Below are 19,801 nucleotides of genomic sequence, written 5' to 3'. Positions count from 1 at the left end.
TTAAGTTGACTTATGATAGTAGTACAGGTTGAGTTATGGTAGTAGTTAAGTTGACTTATGATAGTAGTACAGGTTGAGTTATGGTAGTAGTTAAGTTGACTTATGATAGTAGTACAGGTTGTGGTAGTAGTTAAGTTGACTTATGATAGTAGTACAGGTTGAGTTATGGTAGGTGTTAAGTTGACTTATGTTGACTTATGATAGTAGTACAGGTTGAGTTATGGTAGTAGTTAAGTTGACTTATGATAGTAGTGCAGGTTGAGTTATGGTAGTCGTTAAGTTGACTTATGATAGTAGTACAGGTTGAGTTATGGTAGTAGTTAAGTTAACTTATGATAGTAGTACAGGTTGAGTTATGGTAGGTGTTAAGTTGACTTATGATAGTAGTACAGGTTGAGTTATGGTGGTCGTTAAGTTGACTCATGATAGTAGTACAGGTTGAGTTATGGTAGTAGTTAAGTTGACTTATGATAGTAGTACAGGTTGAGTTATGGTAGTAGTTAAGTTGACTTATGATAGTAGTACAGGTTGAGTTATGGTAGTAGTTAAGTTGACTTATGATAGTAGTACAGGTTGTGGTAGTAGTTAAGTTGACTTATGATAGTAGTACAGGTTGAGTTATGGTAGTAGTTAAGTTGACTTATGATAGTAGTGCAGGTTGAGTTATGGTAGTCGTTAAGTTGACTTATGATAGTAGTACAGGTTGAGTTATGGTAGTAGTTAAGTTGACTTATGATAGTAGTACAAGTTGAGTTGTGGTAGTAGTTAAGTTGACTTATGATAGTAGTACAGGTTGAGTTATGGTAGTAGTTAAGTTGACTTATGATAGTAGTACAAGTTGAGTTATGGTAGTAGTTAAGTTGACTTATGATAGTAGTACAGGTTGTGGTAGTAGTTAAGTTGACTTATGATAGTAGTACAGGTTGAGTTATGGTAGGTGTTAAGTTGACTTATGTTGACTTATGATAGTAGTACAGGTTGAGTTATGGTAGTAGTTAAGTTGACTTATGATAGTAGTGCAGGTTGAGTTATGGTAGTCGTTAAGTTGACTTATGATAGTAGTACAGGTTGAGTTATGGTAGTAGTTAAGTTGACTTATGATAGTAGTACAGGTTGAGTTATGGTAGTAGTTAAGTTGATTTATGATAGTAGTACAGGTTGAGTTATGGTAGTCGTTAAGTTGACTTATGATAGTAGTACAGGTTGAGTTATGGTAGTAGTTAAGTTGATTTATGATAGTAGTACAGGTTGAGTTATGGTAGTCGTTAAGTTGACTTATGATAGTAGTACAGGTTGAGTTATGATAGTAAAGTTAACTTATGATAGTAGTACAGGTTGAGTTATGGTAGTAGTTAAGTTGACTTATGATAGTAGTACAGGTTGAGTTATGGTAGTAGTTAAGTTGACTTATGATAGTAGTACAGGTTGAGTTATGGTAGTAGTTAAGTTGACTTATGATAGTAGTACAGGTTGATTTATGGTAGTAGTTAAGTTGACTTATGATAGTAGTACAGGTTGAGTTATGGTAGTAGTTAAGTTGACTTATGATAGTAGTACAGGTTGAGTTATGGTAGTCGTTAAGTTGACTTATGATAGTAGTACAGGTTGAGTTATGGTAGTAGTTAAGTTGATTTATGATAGTAGTACAGGTTGAGTTATGGTAGTCGTTAAGTTGACTTATGATAGTAGTACAGGTTGAGTTATGATAGTAAAGTTAACTTATGATAGTAGTACAGGTTGAGTTATGGTAGTAGTTAAGTTGACTTATGATAGTAGTACAGGTTGAGTTATGGTAGTAGTTAAGTTGACTTATGATAGTAGTACAGGTTGAGTTATGGTAGTAGTTAAGTTGACTTATGATAGTAGTACAGGTTGAGTTATGGTAGTAGTTAAGTTGACTTATGATAGTAGTACAGGTTGAGTTATGGTAGTCGTTAAGTTGACTTATGATAGTAGTACAGGTTGAGTTATGATAGTAAAGTTAACTTATGATAGTAGTACAGGTTGAGTTATGGTAGTAGTTAAGTTGACTTATGATAGTAGTACAGGTTGAGTTATGGTAGTAGTTAAGTTGACTTATGATAGTAGTACAGGTTGAGTTATGGTAGTAGTTAAGTTGACTTATGATAGTAGTACAGGTTGAGTTATGGTAGTAGTTAAGTTGACTTATGATAGTAATACAGGTTGAGTTATGGTAGTCGTTAAGTTGACTTATGATAGTAGTACAGGTTGAGTTATGATAGTAAAGTTAACTTATGATAGTAGTACAGGTTGAGTTATGGTAGTAGTTAAGTTGACTTATGATAGTAGTACAGGTTGAGTTATGGTAGTAGTTAAGTTGACTTATGATAGTAGTACAGGTTGACCTATGGTAGTAGTTAAGTTGACTTATGATAGTAGTACAGGTTGAGTTATGGTAGTAGTTAAGTTGACTTATGATAGAAGTACAGGTTGAGTTATGGTCGTAGTTAAGTTGACTTATGATAGTAGTACAGGTTGAGTTATGGTAGTAGTTGAGTTGACTTATGATAGTAGTACAGGTTGAGTTATGGTAGTCGTTAAGTTGACTTATGATAGTAGTACAGGTTGAGTTATGGTAGTCGTTAAGTTGACTTATGATAGTAGTACAGGTTGAGTTATGGTAGTAGTTGAGTTGACTTATGATAGTAGTACAGGTTGAGTTATGGTAGTCGTTAAGTTGACTTATGATAGTAGTACAGATTGAGTTATGGTAGTCGTTAAGTTGACTTATGATAGTAGTACAGGTTGAGTTATGGTAGGTGTTAAGTTGACTTATGATAGTAGTACAGGTTGAGTTATGGTAGTAGTTAAGTTGACTTATGATAGTAGTACAGGTTGAGTTATGATAGTAAAGTTGACTTATGATAGTAGTACAGGTTGAGTTATGGTAGTAGTTAAGTTGACTTATGATAGTAGTACAGGTTGACCTATGGTAATAGTTAAGTTGACTTATGATAGTAGTACAAGTTGAGTTATGGTAGTAGTTAAGTTGACTTATGATAGTAGTACAGGTTGAGTTATGGTAGTAGTTAAGTTGACTTATGATAGTAGTACAGGTTGAGTTATGGTAGTAGTTAAGTTGACTTATGATAGTAGTACAGGTTGAGTCATGGTAGTAGTTAAGTTGACTTATGATAGTAGTACAGGTTGAGTTATGGTAGTCGTTAAGTTGACTTATGATAGTAGTACAGGTTGAGTTATGGTAGTAGTTAAGTTGACTTATGATAGTAGTGCAGGTTGAGTTATGGTAGTCGTTAAGTTGACTTATGATAGTAGTACAGGTTGAGTTATGGTAGGTGTTAAGTTGACTTATGATAGTAGTACAGGTTGAGTTATGGTAGTAGTTAAGTTGACTTATGATAGTAGTACAGGTTGAGTTATGGTAGTAGTTAAGTTGACTTATGATAGTAGTACAGGTTGACCTATGGTAATAGTTAAGTTGACTTATGATAGTAGTACAAGTTGAGTTATGGTAGTAGTTAAGTTGACTTATGATAGTAGTACAGGTTGAGTTATGGTAGTAGTTAAGTTGACTTATGATAGTAGTGCAGGTTGAGTTATGGTAGTCGTTAAGTTGACTTATGATAGTAGTACAGGTTGAGTTATGGTAGTAGTTAAGTTGACTTATGATAGTAATACAGGTTGAGTTATGGTAGTAGTTAAGTTGACTTATGATAGTAGTACAGGTTGACCTATGGTAATAGTTAAGTTGACTTATGATAGTAGTACAGGTTGAGTTATGGTAGGTGTTAAGTTGACTTATGATAGTAATACAGGTTGAGTTATGGTAGAAGTTAAGTTGACTTATGATAGTAGTACAGGTTGACCTATGGTAATAGTTAAGTTGACTTATGATAGTAATACAAGTTGAGTTATGGTAGTAGTTAAGTTGACTTATGATAGTAGTACAGGTTGAGTTATGATAGTAAAGTTGACTTATGATAGTAGTACAGGTTGAGTTATGGTAGTAGTTAAGTTGACTTATGATAGTAGTACAGGTTGACCTATGGTAATAGTTAAGTTGACTTATGATAGTAGTACAAGTTGAGTTATGGTAGTAGTTAAGTTGACTTATGATAGTAGTACAGGTTGAGTTATGGTAGTAGTTAAGTTGACTTATGATAGTAGTACAGGTTGAGTTATGGTAGTAGTTAAGTTGACTTATGATAGTAGTACAGGTTGAGTTATGGTAGTAGTTAAGTTGACTTATGATAGTAGTACAGGTTGAGTTATGGTAGTCGTTAAGTTGACTTATGATAGTAGTACAGGTTGAGTTATGGTAGTAGTTATGTTGACTTATGATAGTAGTGCAGGTTGAGTTATGGTAGTCGTTAAGTTGACTTATGATAGTAGTACAGGTTGAGTTATGGTAGGTGTTAAGTTGACTTATGATAGTAGTACAGGTTGAGTTATGGTAGTAGTTAAGTTGACTTATGATAGTAGTACAGGTTGAGTTATGGTAGTAAAGTTGACTTATGATAGTAGTACAGGTTGAGTTATGGTAGTAGTTAAGTTGACTTATGATAGTAGTACAGGTTGACCTATGGTAATAGTTAAGTTGACTTATGATAGTAGTACAGGTTGAGTTATGATAGTAAAGTTGACTTATGATAGTAGTACAGGTTGAGTTATGGTAGTAGTTAAGTTGACTTATGATAGTAGTACAGGTTGAGTTATGGTAGTAGTTAAGTTGACTTATGATAGTAGTACAGGTTGACCTATGGTAATAGTTAAGTTGACTTATGATAGTAGTACAAGTTGAGTTATGGTAGTAGTTAAGTTGACTTATGATAGTAGTACAGGTTGAGTTATGGTAGTAGTTAAGTTGACTTATGATAGTAGTGCAGGTTGAGTTATGGTAGTCGTTAAGTTGACTTATGATAGTAGTACAGGTTGAGTTATGGTAGGTGTTAAGTTGACTTATGATAATAGTACAGGTTGAGTTATGGTAGTAGTTAAGTTGACTTATGATAGTAGTACAGGTTGAGTTATGGTAGGTGTTAAGTTGACTTATGATAGTAGTACAGGTTGAGTTATGGTAGTAGTTAAGTTGACTTATGATAGTAGTACAGGTTGACCTATGGTAATAGTTAAGTTGACTTATGATAGTAGTACAAGTTGAGTTATGGTAGTAGTTAAGTTGACTTATGATAGTAGTACAGGTTGAGTTATGATAGTAAAGTTGATTTATGATAGTAGTACAGGTTGAGTTATGGTAGTAGTTAAGTTGACTTATGATAGTAGTACAGGTTGAGTTATGGTAGTAGTTAAGTTGACTTATGATAGTAGTACAGGTTGAGTTATGGTAGTAGTTAAGTTGACTTATGATAGTAGTGCAGGTTGAGTTATGGTAGTCGTTAAGTTGACTTATGATAGTAGTACAGGTTGAGTTATGGTAGGTGTTAAGTTGACTTATGATAATAGTACAGGTTGAGTTATGGTAGTAGTTAAGTTGACTTATGATAGTAGTACAGGTTGAGTTATGGTAGGTGTTAAGTTGACTTATGATAGTAGTACAGGTTGAGTTATGGTAGTAGTTAAGTTGACTTATGATAGTAGTACAGGTTGACCTATGGTAATAGTTAAGTTGACTTATGATAGTAGTACAAGTTGAGTTATGGTAGTAGTTAAGTTGACTTATGATAGTAGTACAGGTTGAGTTATGATAGTAAAGTTGATTTATGATAGTAGTACAGGTTGAGTTATGGTAGTAGTTAAGTTGACTTATGATAGTAGTACAGGTTGACCTATGGTAATAGTTAAGTTGACTTATGATAGTAGTACAAGTTGAGTTATGGTAGTAGTTAAGTTGACTTATGATAGTAGTACAGGTTGAGTTATGGTAGTAGTTAAGTTGACTTATGATAGTAGTACAAGTTGAGTTATGGTAGTAGTTAAGTTGACTTATGATAGTAGTACAGGTTGAGTTATGGTAGTAGTTAAGTTGACTTATGATAGTAGTGCAGGTTGAGTTATGGTAGTCGTTAAGTTGACTTATGATAGTAGTACAGGTTGAGTTATGGTAGGTGTTAAGTTGACTTATGATAATAGTACAGGTTGAGTTATGGTAGTAGTTAAGTTGACTTATGATAGTAGTACAGGTTGAGTTATGGTAGGTGTTAAGTTGACTTATGATAGTAATACAGGTTGAGTTATGGTAGTAGTTAAGTTGACTTATGATAGTAGTACAGGTTGAGTTATGGTAGTAGTTAAGTTGACTTATGATAGTAGTACAGGTTGACCTATGGTAATAGTTAAGTTGACTTATGATAGTAGTACAAGTTGAGTTATGGTAGTAGTTAAGTTGACTTATGATAGTAGTACAGGTTGAGTTATGGTAGTAGTTAAGTTGACTTATGATAGTAGTGCAGGTTGAGTTATGGTAGTCGTTAAGTTGACTTATGATAGTAGTACAGGTTGAGTTATGGTAGGTGTTAAGTTGACTTATGATAGTAGTACAGGTTGAGTTATGGTAGTAGTTAAGTTGACTTATGATAGTAGTACAGGTTGAGTTATGGTAGTAGTTAAGTTGACTTATGATAGTAGTGCAGGTTGAGTTATGGTAGTCGTTAAGTTGACTTATGATAGTAGTACAGGTTGAGTTATGGTAGTAGTTAAGTTGACTTATGATAGTAGTGCAGGTTGAGTTATGGTAGTCGTTAAGTTGACTTATGATAGTAGTACAGGTTGAGTTATGGTAGGTGTTAAGTTGACTTATGATAATAGTACAGGTTGAGTTATGGTAGTAGTTAAGTTGACTTATGATAGTAGTACAGGTTGAGTTATGGTAGGTGTTAAGTTGACTTATGATAGTAGTACAGGTTGAGTTATGGTAGTAGTTAAGTTGACTTATGATAGTAGTACAGGTTGACCTATGGTAATAGTTAAGTTGACTTATGATAGTAGTACAAGTTGAGTTATGGTAGTAGTTAAGTTGACTTATGATAGTAGTACAGGTTGAGTTATGATAGTAAAGTTGACTTATGATAGTAGTACAGGTTGAGTTATGGTAGTAGTTAAGTTGACTTATGATAGTAGTACAGGTTGACCTATGGTAATAGTTAAGTTGACTTATGATAGTAGTACAAGTTGAGTTATGGTAGTAGTTAAGTTGACTTATGATAGTAGTACAGGTTGAGTTATGGTAGTAGTTAAGTTGACTTATGATAGTAGTGCAGGTTGAGTTATGGTAGTCGTTAAGTTGACTTATGATAGTAGTACAGGTTGAGTTATGGTAGGTGTTAAGTTGACTTATGATAGTAGTACAGGTTGAGTTATGGTAGTAGTTAAGTTGACTTATGATAGTAGTACAGGTTGAGTTATGGTAGTAGTTAAGTTGACTTATGATAGTAGTGCAGGTTGAGTTATGGTAGTCGTTAAGTTGACTTATGATAGTAGTACAGGTTGAGTTATGGTAGTAGTTAAGTTGACATATGATAGTAGTACAGGTTGAGTTATGGTAGTCGTTAAGTTGACTTATGATAGTAGTACAGGTTGAGTTATGGTAGTAGTTAAGTTGACTTATGATAGTAGTACAGGTTGAGTTATGGTAGTAGTTGAGTTGACTTATGATAGTAGTACAGGTTGAGTTATGGTAGTAGTTGAGTTGACTTATGATAGTAGTACATGTTGAGTTGTGGTAGTAGTTAAGTTGACTTATGATAGTAGTGCAGGTTGAGTTATGGTAGTCGTTAAGTTGACTTATGATAGTAGTACAGGTTGAGTTATGGTAGTCGTTAAGTTGACTTATGATAGTAGTACAGGTTGAGTTATGGTAGTAGTTAAGTTGACTTATGATAGTAGTACAGGTTGAGTTATGGTAGGTGTTAAGTTGACTTATGATAGTAGTACAGGTTGAGTTATGGTGGTCGTTAAGTTGACTTATGATAGTAGTACAGGTTGAGTTATGGTAGTAGTTAAGTTGACTTATGATAGTAGTACAGGTTGAGTTATGGTAGTAGTTAAGTTGACTTATGATAGTAGTACAGGTTGAGTTATGGTAGTAGTTAAGTTGACTTATGATAGTAGTACAGGTTGTGGTAGTAGTTAAGTTGACTTATGATAGTAGTACAGGTTGAGTTATGGTAGGTGTTAAGTTGACTTATGTTGACTTATGATAGTAGTACAGGTTGAGTTATGGTAGTAGTTAAGTTGACTTATGATAGTAGTGCAGGTTGAGTTATGGTAGTCGTTAAGTTGACTTATGATAGTAGTACAGGTTGAGTTATGGTAGTAGTTAAGTTGACTTATGATAGTAGTACAGGTTGAGTTATGGTAGTCGTTAAGTTGACTCATGATAGTAGTACAGGTTGAGTTATGGTAGTAGTTAAGTTGACTTATGATAGTAGTACAGGTTGAGTTATGGTAGTAGTTAAGTTGACTTATGATAGTAGTACAGGTTGAGTTATGGTAGTAGTTAAGTTGACTTATGATAGTAGTACAGGTTGTGGTAGTAGTTAAGTTGACTTATGATAGTAGTACAGGTTGAGTTATGGTAGTAGTTAAGTTGACTTATGATAGTAGTGCAGGTTGAGTTATGGTAGTCGTTAAGTTGACTTATGATAGTAGTACAGGTTGAGTTATGGTAGTCGTTAAGTTGACTTATGATAGTAGTACAAGTTGAGTTGTGGTAGTAGTTAAGTTGACTTATGATAGTAGTACAGGTTGAGTTATGGTAGTAGTTAAGTTGACTTATGATAGTAGTACAAGTTGAGTTATGGTAGTAGTTAAGTTGTATTCTCATGTGTCTTTTCAAACTCTGACTTTGTGTAAAATCTTTACCACAGGTTGAACAGGAAAAAGGTTTTTCACCAGTGTGTGTTCTCATGTGTACTTTTAAATCTGGCCTCTGAGTAAAATGTTTACCGCAGTTTGAACATGAAAAAGGTTTTTCTCCAGTGTGTGTTCTCATGTGTCTTTTCAATTTACTAGGATATTTAAAGGTTTTGTGACAGTGAGAAGATGTGAAGTGAGTGTTGTCAGTGTGACATGTCTTATCATCTTTAGAGTCTTCATCATCAGTGTCAGGAGAGTGTGACGTTGTGTCCTCACTATCTGATAGTGGAGCTAAGAGCTTGTCTGCTTGTGATCCTCCACAGTGGTCTCCATCAGCTTCTGTTGTCATGTGTTGTGTTGAGCTGCTGCTTGGAGGCTCCCCCCCTCCCCTCTCCTCACTTTCACCTTTCACCTCATCATCTTCACTCTTCACAGGGACACCAGTCACTGGCATCTTGGTGACATCAACCTCCTCCAGTCCTTCAAGATGCTCTCCCTGCTGATTGATGCTGTGTTCTTCCTCTTCCTCTTTAATGTGAGGGGTCAGTGGGTCCACCGCTTCCTTTTTAAAATGGGGTGTCTGTGGGTCCTCCTCTTCCTCTTTAAAAATGGGGGTCAGTAGGTATTCCTCTTCCTTCTTAATGTGGAAGGGCTGTGGCTCCTCCGTTCGCATCCTGAAGCTCCACTTCTGTTGCTCAGGGTGAAGATGTTCTTCACAGACGTCTGCAAGACAAACACAGCATCTCTGCTCAGTCACACAACGCATTCACTACTTTTACATGCACTTAGGAAAAACAAGTTATTGTAAGAACTGTCTTGAAATCTCAGTGATGCACAAACATGCTGCTCTTTACAACATTATTCACAGGAAAAGAAAAACAAACCAGGACAACAGGACTTTTTACTATGGATGAACAATATGGTTTAAATTAGATTTTGCGATTAAATTATTTCATGTAGAATTACTAATAGAACTATCTTAAAACAGGTTACACAGGCTCCTAATTTAGTTGCTGAAATATGCAGTAAAATAATACATAATTTCCAGTATTTTTTTTCCTCGAATAAAGTAACCAGATATTAACAGTAAATAAACAAGTACATTAATAAAAATTGTTCGATATAATAATACAATTAGAAATTACACAATATGTTACTGCATATGTCAGCTGCCAAATTAGGAGCATTTTTTAACCCGCTTTGAAATTATTCTATTCTCAATTATACACCAAATTATATATTGTGACATATATTGTAATTAGGATATAGATTTGAGGTCATATCGCCCATACCAAACATTGGCTCCCCGAGTCATTTTGTCTGGCCCATCAAATATATGTATTTTTTATATTCTCCAGATGTGTGTGTATGTTTAAAATGTTGTACTACTGTTCTACATCACGTGGAAGTGTCATGTCATGGGGATGGTGTGCTTTTAACTAAGGGTGTGACGATGAACATGATTCTTACACGTGTGTGTACTTCATGTGTATATGAATGTACTTTCCCTTGTGTGCTTAGTTTTACTGTAACTTCATAGTGGATAATATCTATAAACAACCTCAATTGTTTTTCATCTTTAATTTGAAGGACTGTTTACTTATCTGACAAACTCAAAGGAAACTGCACTTTTTTAAAATGTCGCCTGTCATTCATAATCCTTATGTGAGACATATTTTTTAAATATTTATGAATTCTAATTAGTAAATAAACATGAGCAGAAATCAGCTAATATTGGAGTCAATGGGAGCTCCTCTATTAGACCCACAAAGTCCTCCCAAAAACATCCAAAAACTGCCAACTATACTCATTTTACATTTTGTGACCTGAATATTAACCAAGTATTAGTGATATTGTTATTATAAGCGCTAACGTTAAAGGCCTACTGAAAGCCACTACTAGCGACCACGCAGTCTGATAGTTTATATATCAATGATGAAATATTAACATTGCAACACATGCCAATACGGCCGCTTTAGTTGACTAAATTGCAATTTTAAATTTCCCGCGGAGTGTCTTGTTGAAAACGTCGCGGAATGATGACGTGTGCGCGTGACGTCACGGACTGTCAGGAAATATTAGCTTAGCATAACACACAGCTAAAAGTCGTCTCTTTTCATCGCATACTTACACAGTAATTTGGACATCTGTTCTGCTGAATCTTTTGCAATTTTTTCAATTAATAATGGAGACTATAAACAACAGTGCTGTTGGTGGAAAGCGGTGTATTGCACCTTTGTTTTTAACACAGAGCGGTCAAGCGAACATGTTTCTCTACGTCAACCAGCATGTTTTTGGATGGGAAAATTGTGATATATATCTTACCGGAGACATCATTGGATTATTCGTCCTCCTGCAGTAGCTGTTTAAAATGCAGCTGTGAGCTTGGCTCCTCTGCTTTTCTTTAAGACACAGGGTGTTCACCGCAGCCATCCGACCTCGAGGTATGTCTTTACAATCTCACTAAAACACTATTAAAAAATAAGCAGATAAGGGATCTTCCAGAATTATCCTAGTAAATGTGTGTAATTAAATCTGAAACGCTCACAATGCCGCTGCCCGGAGCCGTCGCTTTTTATTTTATTTTATAAAAAAAAAAAATTCTAGTCTTTCGCTATCAATATCATCATCCACAAATCTTTCATCCTCGCTCAAATTAATGGGGAAATTGTCGTTTTGTAGGTCCGAATAGCTCTTGCCGCTGGAGGTTCCCGTTATAAACAACGTGAGGACGTGAGGAGCCCTTACCCTTGTGAAGTCATCGTCTGCGACTTCCGGTAAAGTCAAGGCTTTTTTATCAGCACCAAAAGTTGCGAACTTTATCGTCGATGTTCTCTACTAAATCCTTTCAGCGAAAATATGGCAATATTGCGAAATGATCAAGTATGACACATAGAATGGACCTACAATCCCCGTTTAAATAACAAAATCTAATTTCAGTAGGCCTTTGAGGACCTACTTTTAGCGGCGCATAGATCACAGAAGTAACTAGCTTATGCTGCTATATTGACATATTGAGCTGCTTTCTCGCCTCTAAGAGGGTGAAAGCTAATTCTAGATTATATAAATCATGCTTCTCACTTATGTAGTAGAAGGTTGTGGACATAAACCGAGAACTTGGTCAACTCTGACATCCAACTTAGACCTGGAGATGGCAAGAAAGATTCGAAAATACGCTATTTTGCACCCACCCTTTTTTAACCATTTGTGAGGATTAATTCTTCATCTAAACGGGAAGATATGAACATACCATCATTCGGCATCCCACTGAGAGCAGACATTGTATGCTTAAAATGAGAAAGATATGTAAATATGACATGTTATTAAGAGTGTGACTACATTACATATATACTTACAGTGTGTATTTAAAGGGGAACATTATCACAATTTCAGAAGGGTTAAAACCAATAAAAATCAGTTCCCAGTGGCTTATTTTATTTTTGGAAGTTTTTTCAAAATTTTACCTATCACGCAATATCCCAAAAAACAGCTTTAAAGTGCATGATTTTAACCGTCGTTATATCCGCCTGTCCATTTTCCTGTGACGTCACTGCGTGAAGCCAATACAAACAAACATGGCGGATAGAACAGAAAGCGACATTAGCTCGGATTCAGACTAAGATTTCAGCGGTTTAAGCGATTCAACAGATTACGCATGTATTGAAACGGATGGTTGGAGTGTGGAGGCAGATAGCAAAAAGAAATAGAAGAAGAAACTGAAGCTATTGGGCCATATCACGACAGACATCGGCAACAAGGACGAATTCGGCGATCGCCTACTAACCAACGATTGCATCTTTTGACCACTGGTGCAACTTGAATCCGTCAATTGGTATGTACTTGTTTGGCATTAAATGTGAGTGGAGCGAAAGGCTGGATGCAAATATAGCTACAAATGAGGCATAATGATGCAATATGTACATACAGCTAGCCTAAATAGTATGTTAGCATCGATTAACTTCCAGTCATACCGTGAGCAAATATTTCTGATTAGCACATAAGTCAATAACATCAACAAAACTCAACTTTGTGATTTCGTTGACTTTATCATTGTAAATGCATCTGCTTTGAGTGTCGCAGTATATCCACACATCTCTGTGCCATCTCTGTCGTAGCATCGCTATCGTCGGTAAGGTGTGCAGAACAAACGAGGGACTTTCGCATCTTTTGACCACTGGTGCAACTTGAATCCGTCCATTGGTATGTGTTTGTTTGGCTTAAATGTGGGTGGAGGGAAAGGCTGGATGCAAATAAAGCTACAAATAAGGCATATGATGCAATATGTACATACAGCTAGCCTAAAGAGCATGTTAGCATCGATTATCTTCCAGTAATAGGTCTGATTAGCACACTCCACGTAAGTCAGCTGGTGTTGTTACACCCTCCGACAACACACCGACGAGGCATAATGTCTCCAAGGTACGGAAAACAGTCGCAAAAACGGAAAATAACAGAACTGATTTGACTTGGTGTGTGTAATGTGTTTGAGAAAATGGCTGATTGCTTCCCATTGTGACGTCACAGGTGAAAGGTCATTGCTCCGACAGCGTTTAAATCGCCAAATCCACCCTTTTAGAGTTCGGAAATCGGTTAAAAAAACATATGGTCTTTTTTCTGAAACATCAAGGTATATATTGACGCTTACATAGGTCTGCTGATAATGTTCCCCTTTAAAATGTTAAAAGTGGATTTAAAGGCCTACTGAAAGCCACTACTAGCGACCACACAGTCTGATAGTTTATATATCAATGATGAAATATTAACATTGCAACACATGCCAATACGCCCGCTTTAGTTTACTAAATTACAATTTTAAATTTCCCGCGGAGTTTCTTGTTGAAAACGTCGCGGAATGATGACGCGTGCGCGTGACGTCCCGGGTTGGAGGGGACATATTAGCGCAGCACCATTTGCGGGCTGAAAGTCGTCTCTTTTCATCACGCAATTACACAGTATTCTGGACATCTGTGTTGCTGAATCTTTTGCAATTTGTTCAATTAATAATGGAGAAGTCACAGTAGAAAGATGGAGGTGGGAAGCTTTAGCCTTTAGCCACACAAACACACGGCTTTACTATGGATCAGAGCGGTCAAGCGAACATGGTTCCCGACCACTTGTCAACCGGCAGGTTTCGTTGAGAAAATTGTGGTAAAAACTCTCCTCTTACTGTAGATCAGCTGAGCTTGCGCCGTCCATGCAGCTGCCGTCAATTTCCCTCAGAGACTGACGTCAAGACACCCGTGGACACACCCCTCCGACTATCAGGTACTATTTAACTCACTAAAACACTAGCAACACAATAGAAAGATAAGGGATTTCCCAGAATTATCCTAGTAAATGTGTCTAAAAACATCTGAATCCATCCAATGCAATCGCCTTTTATTTTAACTTATTTTATTTTATTTTTTTTCTAGTCCTTTGCTATCAATATCATCATTCACGAATCTTTCATCCTCACTCAAATTAACGGGGAAATAGTCGTTTTCTCGGTCCGAACTGCTCTTGCTGCTGGAGGCTCCATTAAAAACAATGTGAGGACGCGAGGAGCCCTCACACTTGTGACATCATCGTCTGCGACTTCCGGTAAAGGCAAGGCTTTTTTGTCAGCACCAAAAGTTGCAATCTTTATCCTGGATGCTCTCTACTAAATCCTTTCAGCAAAAATATGGCAATATCGCGAATGATCAAGTATGAAACATAGAATGGACCTGCTATCCCCGTTTAAATAAGAAAATATCATTTCAGTAGGCCTTTAAGATGTTATTTAGAGCACTTTGAAAGCAGAATAGAGCGGCTACCAATGACTCAATTGCTCAAGGTTTATTTTCTATTTAGGATGCATTAACCATCGACCTGCTCAGTGGCCTTTTGGTTAGAGTGTCTGCCCTGAGACTGGAAAGTCATGAGTTCAAACCCTGGCCGAGTCATACCAAAGACTATACAAATGGGACCCATTGCCTCCTTGCTTGGCACTCAGCATCAAGGGTTGGGGGTTAAATCACCAAATGTTTCCTGAGCGCGGCCACCGAGGAGCTTTTAACTACCTCGGCGACCTCGGCCCAGAAATAGGAGAGCCCACCACAGATTTTCCAGGAACTGCTTCCTCATACGAAGATGTGTTGGTGGGATTGAAGAGGTCTTCTAAGTATTCCCTCCACTGATTAACAACAGCCGCAGTAGAGGTCAGCAGCAAACCATCCTCACCATACAGTGACAGTGTACTGCTTCCCACCCTGAAGCGGCGGATGGTGGACCAGAATTGCTTCGAAGCCACCCGGAACTCGTTTTCCATGGCTTCCCCAAACTCCTCCCATGTCCCAGTTTTTGCCTCCGCGACCGCTGAAGCCGCACTTCGCTTGGCCAGTCGGTACCTGTCCACTGCTTCTGGAGTCCCATGAACCAAAAGGACCCGATAGGACTCTTTATTCAGCTTGATGGAATCCCTCACTGCTGGTGTACACCAGCGGGTTCTAGGATTACCGCCACGACAGGAACCAACCACCTTGCGGCCACAGCTCAATCAGCCGCCTCGACAATAGAGGCACGGAATATGGTCCACTCGGACTCAATATCCACTGCCTCCCTCGTGACATGTTCAAAGTTCTTCCAGAGGTGGGAATTGAAACTCTCTCTGACAGGAAACTCTTCTAGGCGTTCCCAGCAGACCCTCACAAGCTCACCACAAGGTGGTGATTGGTAGAAAGCTCTGCCCCTCTCTTCACCAGAGTGTCCAAAACATGAAGGCCGCAAATCCGATGACACAACTACAAAGTCAATCATGGAACTGCGGCCGAGGATGTCCTGGTGCCAAGTGCACATATGGACACCCTTATGTTTGAACATGGTGTTTGTCATGGACAATCCGTGACAATCCGATAACAAAGCACCACTTGGGTTCAGAGCCGGGCGGCATTTTTCCCAAGCACGCCTCTCCAGGTTTCACTGTCGTTGCCAACATGAGCGTTGAAGTTCCCCAGCAGAACAAGGGAATCAGCGAGGGAGCACTCTCCAGTATTCCCTCAAGGGAATCCAAAAAGAGTGGGTACTCTGAGCTGCTGTTTGGTGGCTAAGCACAAACAACAGTCAGACCCGTCCCCCCACCCGAAGCCATCATGTTGTGTGCCAGGCTTCACTAATATAAGAGTAGCTATCAGCTGGCAACAACCCTTGACTAGATAAGGTGAGTGCATTATCATCACAAAACTGTATTAGGTGTCTTGCATTATCAGAGCTGCCATCAGAAATATCAGCATTCCAGTCACCGACCACATAAATACACGTACAGTGATTATCCTGTATAAAATAATTAATAAAAGCAAGTTTAAACACGGATTCATCCTCATTGTCTTTACATTCATACGGAGTGTACACATTGAGAACAATAAACTCCCTATTGTCGGACTTATACTGAACAGCAATACACTTCGAGCCTAATAACACTAATAACAGCATCGTGCTTTTTGTGCCAGAGCACAGCAACACCTCCCGCTATCCTCCCCTCATACAATTCCCATCATTAATATAATCAACAGCCCCAGGTCTTGTTTTGGGAGGAATGTCTCTTGTAAGCATAACATGTCAAAGTGGAGCAGCAGGTTGTCAACAACTACACGCCGAGCCCGGTCCCCGGCGCTGGATATTAGATTTTTGTTTTCTCTTTGGCCTCAGTCTGGATCCCCTCTCCAGGGTCCCAGGCTTAGACTGATTTTTTTTCTCACCTCTCCTCCTTTTTACCAGTTTCTCACCTTTTTTTTAAGGGGCGGCGGAAGTTGGCAGACTGTTCTGTCTCCCTGTAATGTTTGTTGCTCTTGAATGGGATTGTGCTGAAAATCTTAAATTCTCCTCTGAGATTATTAAAGTGTTTCTGATTCTGATTGTGTTTTTATCAGCCATCTTCAAACATAATTAACTTTCCGGTACAATTTCTTAAATTTTGATTCGCCGAAAGTTTTATCAGTCACAAATACTGCCTCAGTTTGCAATCGGACCAACTTTACCGCTAGGAGGCTATTGGAAGAAAGACTTTAGAAAGACAAGACAACTTTGCTAATTAGTACTAATAAACTAGATTGATTGAGACATTGCTGGACAGCAGAGAAGTAACTAAATCCAAACAAACGTTGAAATTATTTTTTTAAGATATCTGGCTTGTATTTTAAGTAGGGATATAAATCGTTGGAAATGTATCGATATGATACCCTAATCGATACCAGTATTTGTCGGTACTTTTTTTGGTACTACATGTCATTTGTGGAAATAAAAAAGTGGAAAAAGTCATTTTAAATAGCATTCCTATTAGCACAAGAGGTTTGAACACCTCCAACATGATGTTCCTGTAACATCTCAGAGCAGGGAAGTCTTTAATCAGGAGCTGTTTATTTGAAGTCTTAAAGAAGTCAACTATGTGTGCAGTGCAAGGTGAAATGCAGTTATGTCATCTTCTTGTCAATAACACACACATCAAACTTTTGTTGCTTCCTTATTTGTCATTATTCAAAAGCTGATTGTAATGTGTAGCAGCGGCAGCTGAACTCAATGTGACTCAGTCAGCTGGAATTAAAAATACAAATAGTTGTGTCTTTAATCCAAAATTTTCACGGTCCTCATGGACGACATAATTAGGAACCAGTATTAATTAAAAAAATGGTACTTGGTTGTACATCTCTTATCTTAACCACTAAACCTTTGAAATATGCTGACATATGTGCTGCTAAGGTAAATAAACAGTAGCCATATTGAATGTTTGCCTTCATTTGACCACGTGATGGTAAGGAGGACGGCTCTAGGTCACATGGTTACACCCCAGCAATTACACTGTTGATGATTGATGAGCATTCATATTTAAATGGTGGTGTTAAAAAGCAAGTATATCTCCATCTTTAGTGATAAATGTGTCCCCCGGATGAACATGTGTCACAAACATTGTATTAGATGATATGTGGATGTTGTGCTTACTTGGACTGTGATGAAGCTGTGAGGACTCAGGTGGTTTGTCTTCATGCTCTTCAGTCTTCACAGAGACAACAGTCAGTGGAAACTTGCTGACATCAGCCTCCTCCTGCCCTACAGGACACTCTCCCTCCTCTTCCTCTTTGAAATAAGAGGGCTGTGGAACCTCCTTGTCCCCTTTAAAATGTGAGGGCTGTGGATACTTTACAGTGAAACTGTCCCCCTGCAGATGAGGGAGACATTCTTCTTGGTGTCCAATCAGCTGATGGATGTCTACAGGACACAAACAAAACACATTTTAACTCCTACATGCTAAGTATTAAATTGTACATGAAATATAGGGCTGTGGCTAATGAAAATTGTATTAATCAAGTGTTCTAATGGAAATGTTTCCGATTAGATGAGTAACTGGAAAAAACAGTGTTGCTTGGTTAAAGACAAATTTAAGCGACTATAAGACATTTCATTTAATAATGAACGGCCAATTGGTTTGAGATGGTATGAGATCAAGATGTCATCTTTAGATCAGGCTTTGTTTTTTTGACAATCACAGCCACGTTAAAAAGTTAAAGTACCAATGATTGTCACACACACACTAGGTGTGGGGAGATTATTTCCTGTATTTGGCCCATCACCCTTGATCACACCCTGGGAGGTGAGGGGAGCAGTGAGCAGCAGCGGTGGCCACGCCCGGGAATAACTTTTATGGTGATTAAACCCCAATTACAACCCTTGATGCTGAGTGCAAGGCAGAGAAGTAATGGGTCCCATTTTTATAGTATTTGGTATGACTGGGTTGGGGTTTGAACTCACAACCTACCGATCTCAGGGAGGGTGCACCGACATGAAGGAAATAACAGGTCAGTATGCTTTGACACACATATATAACTTGTCAAACCAGCCAGCTAGCAGGCTAGGTTTACAGCATCAGTAACCATGGTAACTGACTCTGACTTTGTCTTACCTCTCTTATTTTTGGAGGTAAAACTCTCGAGCTTTACATACTCAGGACTTTGCACTTAACCTGCTCTCTGGAATATTCCCCCGGTGACTGTGTGAGTTTTGTGTAAACATGTTGATACACATTGTTACAAACATCAACCTCTCATAAATATTGTGTGTCTGGCACTGTCTCCTTCTTATGAACAATGTAAAACAATCAGTGCATCATCCTCACATAACAATTCATCTTCCTGTAGACAATTTATTGAAGAATAGTGTTAATAATGAAATATAAAGTTAGTAAAGATGTGAGAGTAAGAAGTAAACAAACCTGTTCTGTGCAACACAACTTGATGTTTTTCATGTTGTCGCTCCTTCTCCTCTTTTGTTGGACAAAGTTCCTCCTCGTACTCTGCTGTGGTTCTTTGGCACATTTTCACACAATCACAACACTTTACACTCACACTTGATCTCTACTTAGTGATGTGTTTTGATCACTTCCGCCTCTCTTTGTTAGCAGCTAACAAGCTAAGCTAACTAGCAAGCTAATCTAGCTCGAGAAGCATCAAAGTGCGCTCAGACTAATATAACCGGATGCAAACAGTTATTAACGATGTTTACTCTATTTACTAGAGTGTAATAAAGGACATATATGTGTCCATGGAGGCACAGATTAAGAACATTGAACTGTGACGACTGCAATAACGTCTTCACCGTCAGACGCCATCTTGCTTTATCCTCGCCGTGTTTGGTTCGCGCGCAGTGTTGTCAGATCTCGCGAGAGAAACAAGTAACCAGCTCTTTTCCAAATCTCGCGAGAGAAATAAGTACAACCAGTTTCCCACAACGGTAAAACTATTTTATTATATACTATTTACTTATTGTGAAAATAAAAGTAAACCTGTCGATTTCAAAATTTCTAAACAAAGACATACAACTTGTTTTCGTAAAAATATTCAAATATTTAACAATGTATTGGAATTTAATTTTCCTAGTAGACATAACAGTTTGACAGCATTCTCGAATGGAACATTCTGGAGAACCATCCTGGATTTATTTGGATAGAAATGAATTACAAAGGTAAACTTTTGAATGATTTAACTTCATTTGTGAT

The 19,801-nt window shown here is 37.6% G+C and overlaps 1 protein-coding gene across 1 annotated transcript in view; it reads right to left on the bottom strand.

Annotated features, from left to right (window-relative positions):
• LOC133546179 (gastrula zinc finger protein XlCGF57.1-like) overlaps positions 1 to 19,436 on the bottom strand; it is a 123,143-nt gene extending 103,707 nt beyond the window's left edge. The window contains exons 1-2 of the mRNA XM_061892054.1: positions 19,019 to 19,436; positions 17,752 to 18,018 (exon numbers count right to left, since the gene is read on the bottom strand). Coding sequence (XP_061748038.1) covers positions 17,752 to 18,018; positions 19,019 to 19,121 — 370 coding nt within the window. The 5' untranslated portion in view covers positions 19,122 to 19,436. The remainder of the gene's footprint in view (positions 1 to 17,751; positions 18,019 to 19,018) is intronic.
• Positions 19,437 to 19,801: the final 365 nt, after the last annotated feature.

The sequence above is a fragment of the Nerophis ophidion genome, linkage group LG29, assembly GCF_033978795.1.
Source record: "Nerophis ophidion isolate RoL-2023_Sa linkage group LG29, RoL_Noph_v1.0, whole genome shotgun sequence".
Classification (NCBI taxonomy): Eukaryota; Metazoa; Chordata; class Actinopteri; order Syngnathiformes; family Syngnathidae; genus Nerophis; species Nerophis ophidion.
The sequence above is the reverse complement of the archived record's forward strand: the minus strand, read 5'-3'. Positions and strand labels throughout refer to the sequence as shown.